The sequence below is a fragment of the Oncorhynchus nerka genome, linkage group LG6, assembly GCF_034236695.1.
Source record: "Oncorhynchus nerka isolate Pitt River linkage group LG6, Oner_Uvic_2.0, whole genome shotgun sequence".
Lineage (NCBI taxonomy): Eukaryota > Metazoa > Chordata > Actinopteri > Salmoniformes > Salmonidae > Oncorhynchus > Oncorhynchus nerka.
This window is the reverse complement of record NC_088401.1, coordinates 15,008,512-15,027,997: the sequence shown is the minus strand read 5'-3', so window position 1 is coordinate 15,027,997 and position 19,486 is coordinate 15,008,512. Positions and strand designations below refer to the sequence as shown.

Sequence of the window (19,486 nt, the reverse complement as noted above, 5' to 3'; positions counted from 1 at the left end):
GAGCTCTCCGTCTCCTCCTCCGCCCTCTCCTCTATATGAGCTCTCCTTCTCCTCTCTTCTTTTTCCTCCACTCCTCTCCTCTATCTGAGCTCTCCTTCTCCTCTCCTCTCTCCTCCTCCTTTTCTCTCCTCTATCTGAGCTCTCCTCCTCCCCTCATCTCTCCACCTCCGCTCCTCTCTCCTTCTCCCCTCCTTTCTCCTCCTCCTCTGCTCCTCTCCTCTATCTGAGCTCTCCTTCTCCCCTCCTCCTCCTCCTCTCCTCTCTCCTTTTCCCCTCTTCCTTCCTTCTCCCCTCCTCTCTCCTCCCCCTCTCCTCTATCTGAGCTCTCCTTCTTTCCTCATCTCTCCTCCTCTGCTCCTCTCCTCTCTCCGAGCTCTCCTCCTCCCCTTCTCTCTCCTCCTCCTCTCCTCTCTCCTCCTTCTCTCCTCTCTCATTCTCTCCTCCTCTCTACTCCTCCCCTCCTCTCTCCTTCTCCCCGCCTCTCTCCTTCTCTGCTCCTCTCTTCTATCTGAGTTCTCTTGTCTCCTCCACTCTCCTCTCTCCTCCTCCTCTCCTCTCCTCTACTTTATCTGAGCTCAACTTACATACTCCTAGTTTACACTCCTCTTCTCTCATTTTCTCCACCCCTTCTTCCTTTCTTCTTCTCTCCTTCTCTCATCCCTTCTTTTTCTTCTCTTCTTCTTCCCCTTCCACCCCCCTACTTTTGCTCCTCTCTCTCTCCTGATTAATTATGTATTCTTTTTCAAACTCACCAAGGGCTGAAACGCAGCACTGCCTGTTCTAAATAGCTGCATCTCTCTCTCTTCCTATATGTCTTTCTCTCTCTCTCTCTCCCTACCTCCTCTCTCTCTCTTTCTTTCTTTCTTTCTTTCTTTCTTTCTTTCTTTCTTTCTTTCTTTCTTTCTTTCTTTCTTTCTCTGTCTCTGTCTCTGTCTCTGTCTCTCTCTCTCTCTCTCTCTCTCTCTCTCTCTCTCTCTCTCTCTCTCTCTCTCTCCTCCCTCCCTCCCTCCCTCTTTCTTTCTCTGTCTCTCTCTGGCTCCCCTCTCTTCTCTCTCGCTCTCTCTCTTTCTCTCTCTTCAGGTCCCTCTCTACTTTCCCAGAGTTCTTTGCAGCTTAACTCCACCCCGGAGGCTTCACTCCAGTACTCCGCCAGCTACCATAGCAACCAGACCCTCGCCCTTAGCGACAGCGCTGCAGCGGCAACACCACAGCGCAGCGGACAAGTCGGTGGGGCCGTGCACAGCTACAACCAGGTAGGTCACCAAGACGATGAGTAAGATGGTGATGATGATGAAGGTGATGATTGTGATGAGTTTGTTCTTATAATGCTGTTAAATCATAGCTCCAAGACAAAGTTACCCTCATCTGGCTACCGGAAGGTTTTGAATATACAGTAGACGCCGAACAGTACCGATGAAATAAGTTGTGGCTCTGTGCCAAACTTAGAGAGCACAGGGAGAGCTACTGTAGCCTCCTGATGCTGCATTCAGCTGGCTGTATATTCCCTCACTTCTCTGCTCTACTCTGCTCTTGACTGGGGGGCTGTACTGCACAGTATTGACTGTTTTTACCTTTTGCAATGCTCACTAACTTAACCTTGTGAAGGGTTCAAATAAAGGCAAGTTTTCCAAGTCAAAAGTCTTCCGCCTGCCGCTAGCCGCTTGCTCAGAAATAAGCTAAAGTCTTTAACTTTCTCTCCGTTTTCTCCTTCCCTCCATATCTCTCTCTCTCTATTTCTCCTTCCCTCCATCTCTCTCTCTATATATTTTTCCTTCCCTCCATATCTCTCTCTCTCTCTATTTCTCCTTCCCTCCATATCTCTCTCTCTCTCTATTTCTCCTTCCCTCCATATCTCTCTCTCTCTCTATTTCTCCTTCCCTCCATATCTCTCTCTCTCTATTTCTCCTTCCCTCCATCTCTCTCTCTCTCTCTCCTTCCCTTAATCTCTCTCTCTCTCTATTTCTCCTTCCATCTCACTCTCTCTCTCTCTATATTCCTTCCCTTCATCTCTCTCTCTCTCTATTTCTCCTTCCATCTCACTCTCTCTCTCTCTCTCCTTCCCTTCATCTCTCTCTCTATATATATATTTCTCCTTCCATCTCACTCTCTCTCTCTCTCTCCTTCCCTCCATCTCTCTCTCTCTCTCTCTCTCTCTCCTCCCTTCCCTTCATCTCTCTCTCTCTATCTCTCTCTATTTCTCTCTCTCTCTCTCTCTCTCTCTCTCTCTCTCTCTCTCTCTCTCTTCTCTCTCTCTCTCTCTCTCTCTATTTCTCCTTCCATCTCACTCTCTCTCTCCTTCCCTTCATCTCTCTCTCTCTCTCTCTCTCTCTATTTCTCCTTCCATCTCACTCTCTCTCTCTCTCCTTCCCTTCATCTCTCTCTCTGTCTACTTACCCTTCCCTCCATCTCTCTTTCTCATGCACATCTCTCTCTTTCCCTCATGTGTGTGTATGTGTGTGTGTGCGCACCGTCAAGTGTGGTCTATCCTGCCGCTAGTCACCCGGACCTGTGTGTGTGTGTGTGTGTGTGTGTGTGTGTGTGTGTGTGTGTGTGTGTGTGTGTGTGTGTGTGTGTGTGTGTGTGTGTGTGTGTGTGTGTGTGTGTCTCAGTGTAATTGGCTAGTGGAGGTTAGAGGAAAGAGACAGATGCATATAGCACTGTCTAATTGATCTGGATGGAAGAGAGAGTAGAGCCGTGGAGATACACTGTCTAATTGATCTGGATGGAAGAGAGAGTAGAGCCGTGGAGATACACTGTCTAATTGATCTGGATGGAAGGGAGAGTAGAGCCGTGGAGATACACTGTCTAATTGATCTGGATGGAAGAGAGAGTAGAGCCGTGGAGATACACTGTCTAATTGATCTGGATGGAAGAGAGAGTAGAGCCGTGGAGATACACTGTCTAATTGATCTGTCTAATTGCATGGGGAGATGTGGGTTTGGTTTGTTATTTCTCTAATAATTTGTAAAAGGATGTGAATGCGTTTTAATCTCTTCACACTAATCAAGAGAAGTCATTGTCCTCTAGCATACAGAAGACATTTATCCCCTATGTTCATTTCCTCATAAGCTGAATGCAGGAGTACACACACATACAGGCACTCACCTACGCAGACGCACACATACACTCACACAAACATACGTGCTATTTGCTACCAGCTGTAAAGCTTCATTACATCCCTGCATTGAGGGGTTTTATTTTGTTGTCTTGTTTATGGTTATGAATAATGCATAAGGAAATATTTTGGAAATTTCATTTGAAAATGTCGCTAATTACTTGTCGAAAGGAAGTGGCAATTTATGTCAGGTTTGCATTGCTCCAAATCCAGCTCACACACACACACAGACACACACACAGACACACATACACACACACACACACACACACACACGAGAATAACATGTCTTCTTTCTCTCATTTCCAGTTACAACAACATGAATGGGCCTATGTTCAGTTTTCATCCTCCCCATCCCCTTATCCATATTCTGACCCCTCTCTCTCTCTCTCATCTCTGTCTCTTCTCTTCTCTCTTCTCTCTCTTGCTTCTCTCTCTCTTCTCTCTCACTCTCTCTCTCTGTGCGTCTCGTTGGGTTCCAGTGATGTTTTGCCCTTTCTGTCAGGTTGATTTGGGAGATGTTCTGAGTACCTCTGGCTCTACTGTATTGTGTGTGTTTGTGTGACCAGGCCTGGATAGACTGATTATATTAGGCTACTGCCTCATATAGTATTGCTTCTTATACACCATTTAGCAGACTCTCTTATCCAGAGAGACTTACAGTAGAGAGTCATTTAGCAGATGCTCTTATCCAGAGAGACTTACAGTAGAGAGTCATTTAGCAGACGCTCTTATCCAAAAGGAATACATTAGAGATCTAGCACTTATAACAGACACTGTGAAACTCTATAGTTAAGATTGGAATATCTATTTATACATCTCTCATAGCGTGTGTGTGTGTGTGTGTGTGTGTGTGTGTGTGTGTGTGTGTGTGTGTGTGCGTGCGTGCTTGCGTGCATGCGTGCGTGCGTGCGTGCGTGCGTGTGTGTGTGTGCGTGCGTGTGTGTGTGCGTGTGTGTGTGTGTGCGTGTGCGCTTGTAGCTGGGCTGTGCTGGAGTGTGTGACTTTGAGTGTTTATATAAGCCACTGCATCAGATAGCTGTTCTCCTGCAGTGTATTTATACCACTATGGGCCTCCAGTTGAATATTTAATAAAGCATGCACACATGCACACACACACTACGTCATAGTATCTTCCTCCAAAAGGTTACAAGGTTACAGGTTTTCCAGAAATCCACTTAGAAGATTAGGTAGGGAACAAAGTATGGAACAAATAGACAAAGTATGGAACAAACAGACAAAGTAGGGAACAAACAGACAAAGTAGGGAACAAACAGACAAAATAGGGAACAAACAGACAAAGTAGGGAACAAACAAGCAAAGTAGGGAACAAACAGACAAAGTAGGGAACAAACAGACAAAGTAGGGAACAAACAAACAAATAGGGAACAAACAGACAAAGTAGGGAACAAACAGACAAAGTAGGGAACAAACAAACAAATAGGGAACAAACAGACAAAGTAGGGAACAAACAGACAAAGTAGGGAACAAACAGACAAAGTAGGGAACAACCAGACAAAGTATGGATATGACAAGAGATCGGCTCCCAAAACACTAAAACGGTCAAATTGTACTGACATTGAGATAATGTTTGTATCAGGGTGCAAAAAACATTCCTTTGACGTTGCAAGAATGTTGACAGAACAGCCTTTCTGAGTTCTTTAAAAGTTCCCAGAATATTTGTACATGTTTGTATAAAATATTTACGTTTTACAACAACGTTCCCAGAACACATTTAGGAACAGTGTGGGTACATTACAAGAGATAATGTTTGTAGGGTGCAAAAACGCTCATTTATAAATATACATATACAATGATTACGTTAGGTTGCACAGAACATTCCCTTAATGTTGTAAAAATATTCTTGCCATATTCCAGAAGGTTGCACAGAACATTCCCACAATGTGGCGTAATGTTCCTCAATGTCCAAATAAGTACGTTACAATGACATTCATAGCATATTGGTTTTGTCGAAGAAGGTTCAAAAGGAAGCATGAAACTCCTGATTGACCGCCATGACTATATACTGAAAAAAAGAAGACATACAATGCATTCGGAAAGTATTCAGGCCCCTTGACTTTTTCCTCATTTTGTTACGTTACAGCCTTATTCTAAAATTGATTAGTATTAGTATTAGTATTTTTCCCCTCATCAATCTACAAACAATACACCATAATGACAAAGAAAAAACTGGGTTTTAGAAATGTTTAGCAAATTTAGTTTAAAAAAACAACTGTTTACATACTGTAGGTATTCAGACCCTTTACTCAGCTTTGTTGAAGCACATTTGGCAGCGATTACAGCTTCAAGTCTTCTTGGGTATGATACTACAAGCTTGGCACACCTGTATTTGGGGAGTTTCTCCCATCTTCTCTGCAGATCTTCTCAAACTCTGTCAGGTTGGATGGTTGGAACTATTTTCTGATCCAGAGATGTTCGACCGGGTTCAAGTCCGGGCTCTGGCTGGGCCCCTAAAGGACGTTCAGAGCCTTGTCCCGAAGCCACTCATGTGTTGTCTTGGCTGTGTGCTTAGGGTCATTCTCCTGTTGGAAGGTGAATCTTCGCCCCAGTCTGAGGTCCTGAGCACTCTGGAGCAGGTTTTCATTAAGGATCTCTCTGTACTTTGCTCCGTTCATATTTCCCTCGATCCTGACTAGTCTCCCTGTCCCTGCAGCCAAGAAACATCCCCACAGCATGATACTGCCACCACCATGCTTCACTGTAGGAATAGTGCCTGGTTTCCTCTAGAAGTGGCGCTTGACATTCAGGCCAAAGAGTTTGATCTTGGTTTCATCAGACCGGAGAATCCAGTTTCTCATGGTTTGTGAGTTTTTAGGTGCCTTTTGTCAAACTCCAAGCGGGCTGTCATGTGCCTTTTACTGAGGAGTGGCTTCCTTCTGGCAACTCTACCATAAATTCCTGATTGGCGGAGTGTTGCAGAGATGGTTGTCCTTCTGGAAGGTTCTCCCATCTCCACAGAGGAACTCTGGAGCTCTGTCAGAGTGACCATTAGGTTCTTTGTCACCTTCCTGACCAAGGCCCTTCTCACACGATTGCTCAGTTTGGCTGAGTGGCCAGCTCTAGGAAGAGTCTTGATGGTTCCAAACTTCTTCCATTTAAGAATGATGGAGGCCACTGTGTTTTTGGGGACCTTCCCCAGATCTGTGCCTCGACACAATCCTGTCTCGGAGCTCTACGGACAATTCCTTGAACCTCATGGCTTGGTTTTTGCTCTGACATGCACTGTCAACTGTGGAACCTTATATAGACAGGTGTGTCCCTTTCCAAGTCAATCTCATAGCAAAGGGTCTGAATACTTATGCCAATTAGGTATTTTTAATTTTATAGTTACAGAATTGTATAAACCAGTTTTCGCTTCGTCATTATTGTGTATTTTGTGTAGATTGATGAGGAGGTATGTAAGAGGTCTTCCCTGGTGTTACATAGGATAAAAAACTGGCTTGGGTACCAGACATTGCAAGTTCAAACCACATGTGCAAATTGTGAATTTCTGAAGTGTGAACAATATGATCATGTTTGTACTATTAAATGCTATTCAAATGACCTATTAATTTAATTAAAATTCTGTGACGGTCTCATATTACTTTCAAATGTGAATTGCCATTAACTCTGAATAGAAACATAAAGAGGATGTATTCCAATCTGCTTTCTTGTGCTTTATGAAGCTACAAATTTAGAATGTTATTTACTTAATATTAAGTCAAACTTAAATATAACTTTAACTTAAAGTTCCTGAAATGTTCTGTGGACCTACAAGACAAGGTAAAAATGTATATTCCAAGTTCACAGAACGTCTGTCCTCGGTTGCAACATTCACTACCAAGTTCCAAACAGACTCTGGAAACAATGTCAGCACAATAACTGTTTGTTGGGAGCTTCATAAAAAAGGGTTTCAATGTCCGAGCAGCCGCACACAAGCCTAAGATCACCATCCACAATGACACGCGTCGGCTGGACTGGTGTAAAGCTCGCCACCATTGGATTCTGGGGCAGTAGAAACGCGTTCTCTGGAGAAATTAATCACGCTTCACCATCTGGCAGTCGGACGGACAAATCTGGGTTTGGCGGATGCCAGTAGAATGCTACCTGCCCCAATGCATAGTGCCAACTGTTAAGTTTGGTGGAGGAGGAATATTGGTCTGGGGCTGGTTTTCATGGTTTGGGTTAGGCCCCTTAGTTCCAGTGAAGGGAAATCTTTACGCTACAGCATACAATGACATTCTAGACAATTCTGTACAACAATTTTTTGTGGCAACAGTTTGGGGAAGGTCCTTTCCTGTTTCAGCATGACAATGCCCCTGTGCAAGGGAAAGGGAAATCCATGCAAAAATGGTTTGTCGAGATCGGAAGAACTGGCAGAGCCCTGACCTCAACCCCATCGAACACCTTTGGGATGAATTGGAACACTGACTGCGAGCCAGGCCTAATCGGCCAACATCCGTGCCCAACCTCACTAAGTCCCTATAGCAATGTTCCAATATCTAGCGGAAAGCCTTCCCGGAAGAGTGGAGGCTGTTACCGCAGCACTGTAGTGTGTTTGATTGTCAGCACATCTGGACAGTTTTAGTGTTTTGGGTAATATCCACACAATGTTCCCACAGCCTAGAGAAACGTTCTGGGAACCTTTAAAGAACAGACAAATTGTGTTTTGGGAACGTTCTTTTAACATCAGTTGAATGTTTTTTTGCATCATAAAGAAACATTGTAGAATTATCCTAACAACTGTTTTATGGGAACATTTTTTTTTTTTTACGTCCACAAAATGTTCCCACCAGACTGATCCCACAACCTAAAGAAACCATTTGGGAATCTTTCAAGAACATGTTAAATGTGTTCTAAGAACGTTCTTGCAACATAAGGCAAATGTTTTATACAAACATTCCATAATCATCATTATGACTGGGCAGTTTTTGTGTTACGAGAACGTTTGCCGCGACCTAACGAATGTTCTGGGAATATTCACAGAACCAATTTTGGTTCGCTGGGTTTTCTGCTGAAGTAATGACTGCGGGTTTTTAAAACGGCTTCATCCATTACTTCAGTGTCTGATGAATCAGTTATCATGGCCTTGTGTTAATGAGAGACACTGTAACCAAAGAGACATTGTAATCCGCAGACACGCGTTTGGCTTCTTATAGAGGGAAAATACAGCCTGGAGCCAGGAGCTTTCTCAGGATGGAGTGTGCGTGTGTGTGTGTTTGTATCTGCACATTGTTAAATCGTGTGTTCACTGCCAGCGAGCCTCAGCATGGGGCATGTGACTGTGTGTAGTTCACCTTTAGAGAAATATGCATGGTGACTGTCAGCAGCATGAGGTGAAGGAGCTGAGCTAGGTAGAAACATATGCTGTGCTACTGTCTCTGAGGATCTAGAGGAATACATTAGATAACCCTGCACTGAGTTGGGATAGAGGCAGCTTCCTCACTGTGGCTTGGTGCAAAATGAATGACTTGATAGTGGACTTCAACTGGACAGGATATCAATCTGTTGCCATAAAAATACTGTTAGAGGTTATAGCTTCTATAAATCTGTCAGTTACCATATAGAGACTGTTAGAGGTTATAGCTTCTATAAATCTATCTGTTACCATATAAACACCTACAGAAGTGGAAGAAGTGTTAGGTGTAATTGTAATATCCTGTCGTCGTCGCCCCCCTCCCTCTCTCTCCTCTCCTCTTTCCCGACTCCCCCCACCCTAGGTGACGTCTAGTCGTGCCGCTCAGCAGAGGCAGCAGGCAGGGCGAGGTAGCGGAAGAGACTCCTTCTCTCAGAGCCATGGCAGTGCCTTCCACCTACCAGATGCACAGCAGATCACTACCGGTATATATCTATATTATATACCTACAATGGGTACATAATATTGTACTGACCCGAATTTAAAGAGAGATCATGTCATTCAAGAGACAAGGAACTACACATGACATCCAATCCTTTTAGCTTTTATTATAACTTATCGTATTCCTATAGAGTACATACCATTATACATAAAGCTAATGTATTGTGTTATTATACAGTACATACATTATACATAAAGCTAATGTATTGTGTTAATATACCGTACATACATTATACATAATGCTAATGTATTGTGTTATTATACAGTACATACATTATACATAAAGCTAATGTATTGTGTTATTATACAGTACATACATTATACATTATGCCATAAAAGATGCAAGGAACTGAACATGGCATCCAGTCCCTTCAGCTTCTGCCCTTAGACACAGATCTAGAAGCAGCTTACCTTCCCCAAGTCCTAACGTTAACCATTAGAGAGGGAACATGCTAATCTTAACCATTAGAGAGGGAACATGCTAATCTTAACCATTAGAGAGGGAACATGCTAATCTTAACCATGAGAGAGGGAACATGCTAATCTTAACCATTAGAGATGGAACATGCTAATCTTAACCATTAGAGAGGGAACATGCTAATCTTAACCATGAGAGAGGGAACATGCTAATCTTAACCATTAGAGAGGGAACATGCTAATCTTAACCATTAGAGAGGGAACATGCTAATCTTAACCATTAGAGATGGAACATGCTAATCTTAACCATTAGAGAGGGAACATGCTAATCTTAACCATGAGAGAGGGAACATGCTAATCTTAACCATTAGAGAGGGAACATGCTAATCTTAACCATTAGAGAGGGAACATGCTAATCTTAACCATTAGAGAGGGAACATGCTAATCTTAACCATTAGAGAGGGAACATGATCATCTTAACCATTAGAGAGGGAACATGCTAATCTTAACCATTAGAGATGGAACATGCTAATCTTAACCATTAGAGAGGTAACATGCTAATCTTAACCATTAGAGAGGGACCATGCTAATCTTAACCATTAGAGAGGGAACATGCTAATCTTTTCCATTAGAGAGGGAACATGCTAACATTAACATTAGAGAGGGAACATGCTAATCTTTACCATTAGAGAGGGAACATGCTAATCTTAACCATTAGAGAAGGAACATGCTAATCTTAACCATTAGAGATGGAACATGCTAATCTTAACCATTAGAGAGGGAACATGCTAATCTTTACCATTAGAGATGGAACATGCTAATCTTAACCATTAGAGAGGGAACATGCTAATCTTAACCATTAGAGAGGGAATATGCTAATCTTAACCATTAGAGAGGGAACATGCTAATCTTAACCATTAGAGATGGAACATGCTAATCTTAACCATTAGAGAGGGAACATGCTAACATTAACATTAGAGAGGGAACATGCTAATCTTTACCATTAGAGAGGGAACATGCTAATCTTAACCATTAGAGAGGGAACATGCTAATATGTTCCATTAGAGAGGGAACATGCAAATCTTTTCCATTAGAGAGGGAACATGCTAACATTAACATTAGAGAGGGAACATGCTAATCTTTTCCATTAGAGAGGGAACATGCTAATCTTAACCATTAGAGAGGGAACATGCTAATCTTAACCATTAGAGAGGGAACATGCTAATCTTTTCCATTAGAGAGGGAACATGCTAACATTAACATTAGAGAGGGAACATGCTAATCTTTTCCATTAGAGAGGGAACATGCTAACATTAACATTAGAGAGGGAACATGCTAATCTTTTCCATTAGAGAAGGAACATGCTAATCTTTTCCATTAGAGAGGGAACATGCTAACATTAACATTAGAGAGGGAACATGCTAATCTTAACCATTAGAGAGGGAACATGCTAATCTTAACCATTAGAGAGGGAACATGCTAATCTTAACCATTAGAGAGGGAACATGCTAATCTTAACCATTAGAGAGGGAACATGCTAATCTTAACCATTAGAGAGGGAACATGCTAATCTTAACCATTAGAGAGGGAACATGCTAATCTTAACCATTAGAGAGGGAACATGCTAACGTTAACCATTAGAGAGGGAACATGCTAACGTTAACCATTAGAGAGGGAACATGCTAATCTTAACCATTAGAGAGGGAACATGCTAATCTTAACCATTAGAGAGGGAACATGCTAATCTTAACCATTAGAGAGGGAACATGCTAATATGTTCCATTAGAGAGGGAACATGCAAATATTTTCCATTAGAGAGGAAACATGCTAACATTAACATTAGAGAGGGAACATGCTAATCTTTTCCATTAGAGAGGGAACATGCTAATCTTAACCATTAGAGAGGGAACATGCTAATCTTTTCCATTAGAGAGGGAACATGCTAACATTAACATTAGAGAGGGAACATGCTAATCTTTTCCATTAGAGAAGGAACATGCTAATCTTTTCCATTAGAGAGGGAACATGCTAACATTAACATTAGAGAGGGAACATGCTAATCTTAACCATTAGAGAGGGAACATGCTAATCTTAACCATTAGAGAGGGAACATGCTAATCTTAACCATTAGAGAGGGAACATGCTAATCTTAACCATTAGAGAGGGAACATGCTAATCTTAACCATTAGAGAGGGAACATGCTAATCTTAACCATTAGAGAGGGAACATGCTAACGTTAACCATTAGAGAGGGAACATGCTAACGTTAACCATTAGAGAGGGAACATGCTAACGTTAACCATTAGAGAGGGAACATGCTAATCTTAACCATTAGAGATGGAACATGCTAATCTTAACCATTAGAGAGGGAACATGCTAATCTTAACCATTAGAGAGGGAACATGCTAATCTTAACCATTAGAGAGTGAACATGCTAATCTTAACCATTAGAGAGTGAACATGCTAATCTTAACCATTAGAGAGGGAACATGCTAATCTTTACCATTAGAGATGGAACATGCTAATCTTAACCATTAGAGAGGGAACATGCTAATCTTAACCATTAGAGAGGGAACATGCTAATCTTAACCATTAGAGAGGGAACATGCTAATCTTAACCATTAGAGAGGGAACATGCTAACGTTAACCATTAGAGAGGGAACATGCTAATCTTAACCATTAGAGAGGGAACATGCTAATCTTAACCATTAGAGAGGGAACATGCTAATCTTAACCATTAGAGAGGGAACATGCTAACATTAACCATTAGAGAGGGAACATGTTAATCTTAACCATTAGAGAGGGAACATGCTAACGTTAACCATTAGAGAGGGAACATGCTAACATTAACCATTAGAGAGGGAACATGCTAACATTAACCATTAGAGAGGGAACATGCTAACGTTAACCATTAGAGAGGGAACATGCTAACGTTAACCATTGGAGAGGGAACATGCTAATCTTAACCATTAGAGAGGGAACATGCTAACGTTAACCCTTAGAGAGGGAACATGCTAACGTTAACCCTTAGAGAGGGAACATGCTAACGTTAACCATTAGAGAGGGAACATGCTAATCTTAACCATTAGAGATGGAACATGCTAACGTTAACCATTAGAGAGGGAACATGCTAATCTTAACCATTAGAGAGGGAACATGCTAACGTTAACCATTAGAGAGGGAACACTCTAACGTTAACCATTAGAGAGGGAACATGCTAACGTTAACCATTAGAGAGGGAACATGCTAACGTTAACCATTAGAGAGGGAACATGCTAACGTTAACATTAGAGAGGTAACATGCTTACGTTAACCATTAGAGAGGGAACATGCTAACGTTAACCATTAGAGAGGGAACATGCTAATCTTTACCATTAGAGAGGGAACATGCTAACGTTAACATTAGAGAGGGAACATGCTAACGTTAACCATTAGAGAGGTAACATGCTAACGTTAACCATTAGAGAGGTAACATGCTAACGTTAACATTAGAGAGGGAACATGCTAACGTTAACCATTAGAGAGGGAACATGCTAACGTTAACCATTAGAGAGGGAACATGCTAACGTTAACCATTAGAGAGGGAACATGCTAACGTTAACCATTAGAGAGGTAACATGCTAACGTTAACATTAGAGAGGGAACATGCTAACGTTAACCATTAGAGAGGGAACATGCTAATCTTAACCATTAGAGAGGGAACATGCTAATATGTTCCATTAGAGAGGGAACATGCAAATCTTTTCCATTAGAGAGGGAACATGCTAACATTAACATTAGAGAGGGAACATGCTAATCTTTTCCATTAGAGAGGGAACATGCTAATCTTAACCATTAGAGAGGGAACATGCTAATCTTAACCATTAGAGAGGGAACATGCTAATCTTTTCCATTAGAGAGGGAACATGCTAACATTAACATTAGAGAGGGAACATGCTAATCTTTTCCATTAGAGAGGGAACATGCTAACATTAACATTAGAGAGGGAACATGCTAATCTTAACCATTAGAGAGGGAACATGCTAATCTTAACCATTAGAGAGGGAACATGCATTAACCATTAGAGAGGGAACATGCTAATCTTAACCATTAGAGAGGAACATGCTAATCTTAACCATTAGAGAGGGAACATGCTAATCTTAACCATTAGAGAGGGAACATGCTAATCTTAACCATTAGAGAGGGAACATGCTAACGTTAACCATTAGAGAGGGAACATGCTAACGTTAACCATTAGAGAGGGAACATGCTAATCTTAACCATTAGAGAGGGAACATGCTAATCTTAACCATTAGAGAGGGAACATGCTAATCTTAACCATTAGAGAGGAACATGCTAATCTTAACCATTAGAGAGGAACATGCTAATCTTAACCATTAGAGAGGAACATGCTAATCTTAACCATTAGAGAGTGAACATGCTAATCTTAACCATTAGAGAGTGAACATGCTAATCTTAACCATTAGAGATGGAACATGCTAATCTTAACCATTAGAGAGGGAACATGCTAATCTTAACCATTAGAGAGGGAACATGCTAATCTTAACCATTAGAGAGGGAACATGCTAATCTTAACCATTAGAGAGGGAACATGCTAATCTTAACCATTAGAGAGGGAACATGCTAATCTTAACCATTAGAGAGGGAACATGCTAATCTTAACCATTAGAGAGGGAACATGCTAACATTAACCATTAGAGAGGGAACATGTTAATCTTAACCATTAGAGAGGGAACATGCTAACGTTAACCATTAGAGAGGGAACATGCTAACATTAACCATTAGAGAGGGAACATGCTAACATTAACCATTAGAGAGGGAACATGCTAACGTTAACCATTAGAGAGGGAACATGCTAACGTTAACCATTGGAGAGGGAACATGCTAATCTTAACCATTAGAGAGGGAACATGCTAACGTTAACCCTTAGAGAGGGAACATGCTAACGTTAACCCTTAGAGAGGGAACATGCTAACGTTAACCATTAGAGAGGGAACATGCTAATCTTAACCATTAGAGATGGAACATGCTAACGTTAACCATTAGAGAGGGAACATGCTAATCTTAACCATTAGAGAGGGAACATGCTAACGTTAACCATTAGAGAGGGAACACTCTAACGTTAACCATTAGAGAGGGAACATGCTAACGTTAACCATTAGAGAGGAACATGCTAACGTTAACCATTAGAGAGGGAACATGCTAACGTTAACATTAGAGAGGTAACATGCTTACGTTAACCATTAGAGAGGGAACATGCTAACGTTAACCATTAGAGAGGGAACATGCTAATCTTTACCATTAGAGAGGGAACATGCTAACGTTAACATTAGAGAGGGAACATGCTAACGTTAACCATTAGAGAGGTAACATGCTAACGTTAACCATTAGAGAGGTAACATGCTAACGTTAACATTAGAGAGGAACATGCTAACGTTAACCATTAGAGAGGAACATGCTAACGTTAACCATTAGAGAGGGGAACATGCTAACGTTAACCATTAGAGAGGGAACATGCTAACGTTAACCATTAGAGAGGTAACATGCTAACGTTAACATTAGAGAGGGAACATGCTAACGTTAACCATTAGAGAGGGAACATGCTAACGTTAACCATTAGAGAGGGAACATGCTAACGTTAACCATTAGAGAGGGAACATGCTAACGTTAACCATTAGAGAGGGAACATGCTAACGTTAACCATTAGAGAGGGAACATGCTAACTTTAACCATTAGAGAGGTAACATGCTAACGTTAACATTAGAGAGGGAACATGCTAACGTTAACCATTAGAGAGGGAACATGCTAATCTTAACCATTAGAGATGGAACATGCTAATCTTAACCATTAGAGAGGGAACATGCTAATCTTAACCATTAGAGAGGGAACATGCTAACGTTAACCATTAGAGAGGGAACATGCTAATCTTAACCATTAGAGAGGGAACATGCTAACATTAACATTAGAGAGGGAACATGCTAACGTTAACCATTAGAGAGGGAACATGCTAATCTTAACCATTAGAGAGGGAACATGTTAACGTTAACCATTAGAGAGGGAACATGCTAATCTTAACCATTAGAGAGGGAACATGCTAACGTTAACCATTAGAGAGGGAACATGCTAATCTTAACCATTAGAGAGGGAACATGCTAACGTTAACCATTAGAGAGGGAACATGCCTAACAGAGTTGTGCAGCCCTGTTTTAACCCTGTTCCGTCTGATTCCAGGTCACTACTACCCGAGTTCCACCCTGCCCACCCAGCGTGTGAGTTCCCCTCTAACCGGAGGGTCTGGTTCTCCCAGCAAGCTCCAGCGCCTGGGTCCAGCCTCAGACACACCTGGCTATGCTACCACACAGCGCCTACCTTCTTCCTCCTCATCATCCTCACCCAACAAACAGTCCCCCGCCAACCGACTCGCCAAGCCTTACAGGTAGGGCCATGTCATTGGTTGGTTTGGAAGGGGATTGAATGCCATTGGTTGGTTTGGAAGGGGATTGAATGCCATTGGTTGGTTTGGAAGGGGATTGAATGCCATTGGTTGGGTTGGAAGGGGATTGAATGCCATTGGTTGGTTTGGAAGGGGATTGAATGTCATTGGTTAGTTTGGAAGAAGAACAAAGTTATACTCTTACTGCAATTGTTATTCAAATTGAAAATGTATAAAATAAAATAAAAATGGTGTTGTTATGGTTACAGCACCTCTGTTTCCGTGACGACGACAGGAGGCACAGGGTCTCCACTGAGGGTGGGGTCTCCTCCGAACGCCATAGCATCAGTTGCCGAAGGAGGGGCTTGTGCGTCATCATCCCCCCTGCACCAGGTGTATATTGATACAAACAGTGCCTTCAGAAAGTCTTCATCATTTCAGAATTATTCTTTTTTTTTACCTTTATTTTACTAGGCAAGTCAGTTAAAGAACAAATTCGTATTTTCAATGAGGGGTAGAACGACAGATTTGTACCTTATCAGCTCGGGGATTTGAACTTGCAACCTTCCGGTTACTAGTCCAACGCTCTAACCACTAGGCTACCCTGCCGCCCCAATTTGACCGGTAGTGTAGGTGAATTTCTCTCACCTACACTACCAGTCAAAGGTTTGGGGTCACTTTGAAATGTCCTTGTTTTTGAAAGAAAACCTCATTTTTTGTCCATTAGAATAACATATAATTGATCAAAAATATAGTGTTATAGACATAGACATTGTTAATGTTGTAAATGACTATTGTAGCTGGAAACATCTGATTTTAGTGTAATATTTCCATAGGCATACAGAGGCCCATTATCAGCGTTCATCACTCCTGTGTTCCAAAAGCATGTTGTGTTAGCTAATCCAAGTTTATCATTTTAAAAGGCTAATTGATGATTAGAAAACTCTTTTGTATGTATGTTAGCACAGCTGAAAACTGTTGTTCTGAAATTGGCATTCTTTAGACTAGTTGAGTATCTGGAGCATCAGCATTTGTGTCTTTGATTACAGGCTCAAAATGGCCAGAATCAAAGAACATTCTTCTGAAACTCATCAGTTTATTCTTGTTTTGAGAAATGGCTATTCCATGCAAGAAATTGCCAAGAAACTGAAGATCTCGTACAACGCCGTGTACTACTCCCTTCACAGAACCGCGCAAACTGGCTCTAACCATAATAGAAAGAGGACTGGGAGGCCCCGAGTTCATTAGAGTGTCTAGTTTGAGAAAAAAAACATCTCATAAGTCCTCAATTGTCAGCTTCATTAAATAGTACTGGCAAAATACCAGTCTCAACGTCAACAGTGAATACGCTACTCCGGGATGCTGGTAGGCCAGTGATGTGATCAAATTTTTACATTTAATTAATGTTAAATTCAGGCTGTATCACAACAAAGTGTGGAACAAGTCAAGTGGTGTGAACACTTTCTGAAGGCATTACATATGTCAATATTCATTGCAAAGATGTGACATTAGATAATCGTGTATGTTGTACACATGTGATTCCCTAGATGAGTTCGGGCATAGGGAGCTACGCTACTCTGTCTCCTAGGAGACTGGCTGCCCACCACGCCTCCGACCAGTACAAGATATCACACGAGCTCTATGCTACTGCTACACTCCAGAGGCCCGGTAAGACTACACTCATCACACACACACTCAGACACACACACACACACACACTCAAAAACACTCTCACGCGCACAACACATCCCTCAAGGTGAATCCCTATATGAATGCAATGCAAGCACTGAATCGTTCCCTCTCTGCTGTTATTTACTCTTCCGTATTGAGGTAATTGGGTCCTTGGTCTATAGCTTGTCTTTAACATGTTATGTGGTCTGACTGTTGTCCTCAGTGTGAGGGAGTTGTTGACGAGGTGCATGGGGAGTGAGTAGCTCTGGTTTGTTCAGAAAAAAACTGTGGTTAGAAGCCAGACAACAAAGTTTAAGTTAAGCCTCTAACATCGATAGATCAATATATCCTCAAGTAGCTGGGAGAGATTGAGACGCCTAGCTGGGAGAGAGTGAGCTGTCTAGCTGGGAGAGAGTGAACTGTCTAGCTGGGAGAGAGTGAGCTGTCTAGCTGGGAGAGAGTGAGCTGTCTAGCTGGGAGAGAGTGATCTGTCTAGCTGGGAGAGAGTGAGCTGTCTAGCTGGGAGAGAGTGAGCTGTCTAGCTGGGAGAGAGTGAGCTGTCTAGCTGGGAGAGAGTGAGCTGTCTAGCTGGGAGAGAGTGAGCTGTCTAGCTGGGAGAGAGTGAGCTGTCTAGCTGGGAGAGAGTGATCTGTCTTGCTGGGAGAGAGTGATCTGTCTTGCTGGAAGAGAGTGAGCTGTCTAGCTGGGAGAGAGTGAGCTGTCTAGCTGGGAGAGAGTGATCTGTCTAGCTGGGAGAGAGTGAGTGTTCAGTTATGTACAACAGTGAACCAATCATTTGGTAAACCGACATTGCAACAAGAACCCTACAAGCCATGGCTTCCCTCAGCAGAAAAGACAAGGAACAAATTGGAGATGCAAACGAGAGCAATGAACAGCTAAAGGATATCCAGGTAATCGTAGCTAAAATGCTCTCAATTTTCACCAAAGCAGTTGTCTATTATGTTAGACGTGCACCAACAAAGCGTGCGCATGAGCGAACCTTTTGGAAACAAAGCTGCAAACTTTTGGAACATGAATTAGACAAGCAAGAAAATAGAATGAGATAAAACAACATTAGAATATTGTCCTTACGGGAAGACAAGGAGAATTGGGACCTTTCCAGCTATGTGGTCAAACTGATATCAGAGGAACTTGAACTTGGATCTGGAACGATGCCATAGGAACTTGAAGTGGGTACATCACCAGAGGATCTGGAACGATGCCATAGGAACTTGAAGTGGGTACATCACCAGAGGATCTGGAACGATGCCATAGGAACTTGAAGTGGGTACATCACCAGAGGATCTGGAACGATGCCATAGGAACTTGAAGTGGGTACATCACCAGAGGATCTGGAACGTTGCCATAGGAACTTGAAGTGGGTACATCACCAGAGGATCTGGAACGTTGCCATAGGAACTTGAAGTGGGTACATCACCAGAGGATCTGGAACGATGCCATAGGAACTTGAAGTGGGTACATCACCAGAGGATCTGGAACGTTGCCATAGGAACTTGAAGTGGGTACATCACCAGAGGATCTGGAACGATGCCATAGGAACTTGAAGTGGGTACATCACCAGAGGATCTGGAACGATGCCATAGGAACTTGAAGTGGGTACATCACCAGAGGATCTGGAACGATGCCATAGGAACTTGAAGTGGGTACATCACCAGAGGATCTGGAACGATGCCATAGGAACTTGAAGTGGGTACATCACCAGAGGATCTGGAACGATGCCATAGGAACTTGAAGTGGGTACATCACCAGAGGATCTGGAACGTTGCCATAGGAACTTGAAGTGGGTACATCACCAGAGGATCTGGAACGATGCCATAGGAACTTGAAATGGGTACATCACCAGAGGATCTGGAACGATGCCATAGGAACTTGAAGTGGGTACATCACCAGAGGATCTGGAACGATGCCATAGGAACTTGAAGTGGGTACATCACCAGAGGATCTGGAACGTTGCCATAGGAACTTGAAATGGG

At 42.3% G+C, this 19,486-nt stretch overlaps 1 protein-coding gene across 1 annotated transcript in view; it reads left to right on the top strand.

The window, feature by feature from the left end:
• LOC135572049 (catenin delta-2-like) overlaps positions 1–19,486 on the top strand; it is a 368,899-nt gene that overhangs the window by 8,936 nt on the left and 340,477 nt on the right. The window contains exons 2-6 of the mRNA XM_065019050.1: positions 1,081–1,253; positions 8,836–8,956; positions 15,620–15,824; positions 16,091–16,214; positions 17,369–17,489. Coding sequence (XP_064875122.1) covers positions 1,081–1,253; positions 8,836–8,956; positions 15,620–15,824; positions 16,091–16,214; positions 17,369–17,489 — 744 coding nt within the window. The remainder of the gene's footprint in view (positions 1–1,080; positions 1,254–8,835; positions 8,957–15,619; positions 15,825–16,090; positions 16,215–17,368; positions 17,490–19,486) is intronic.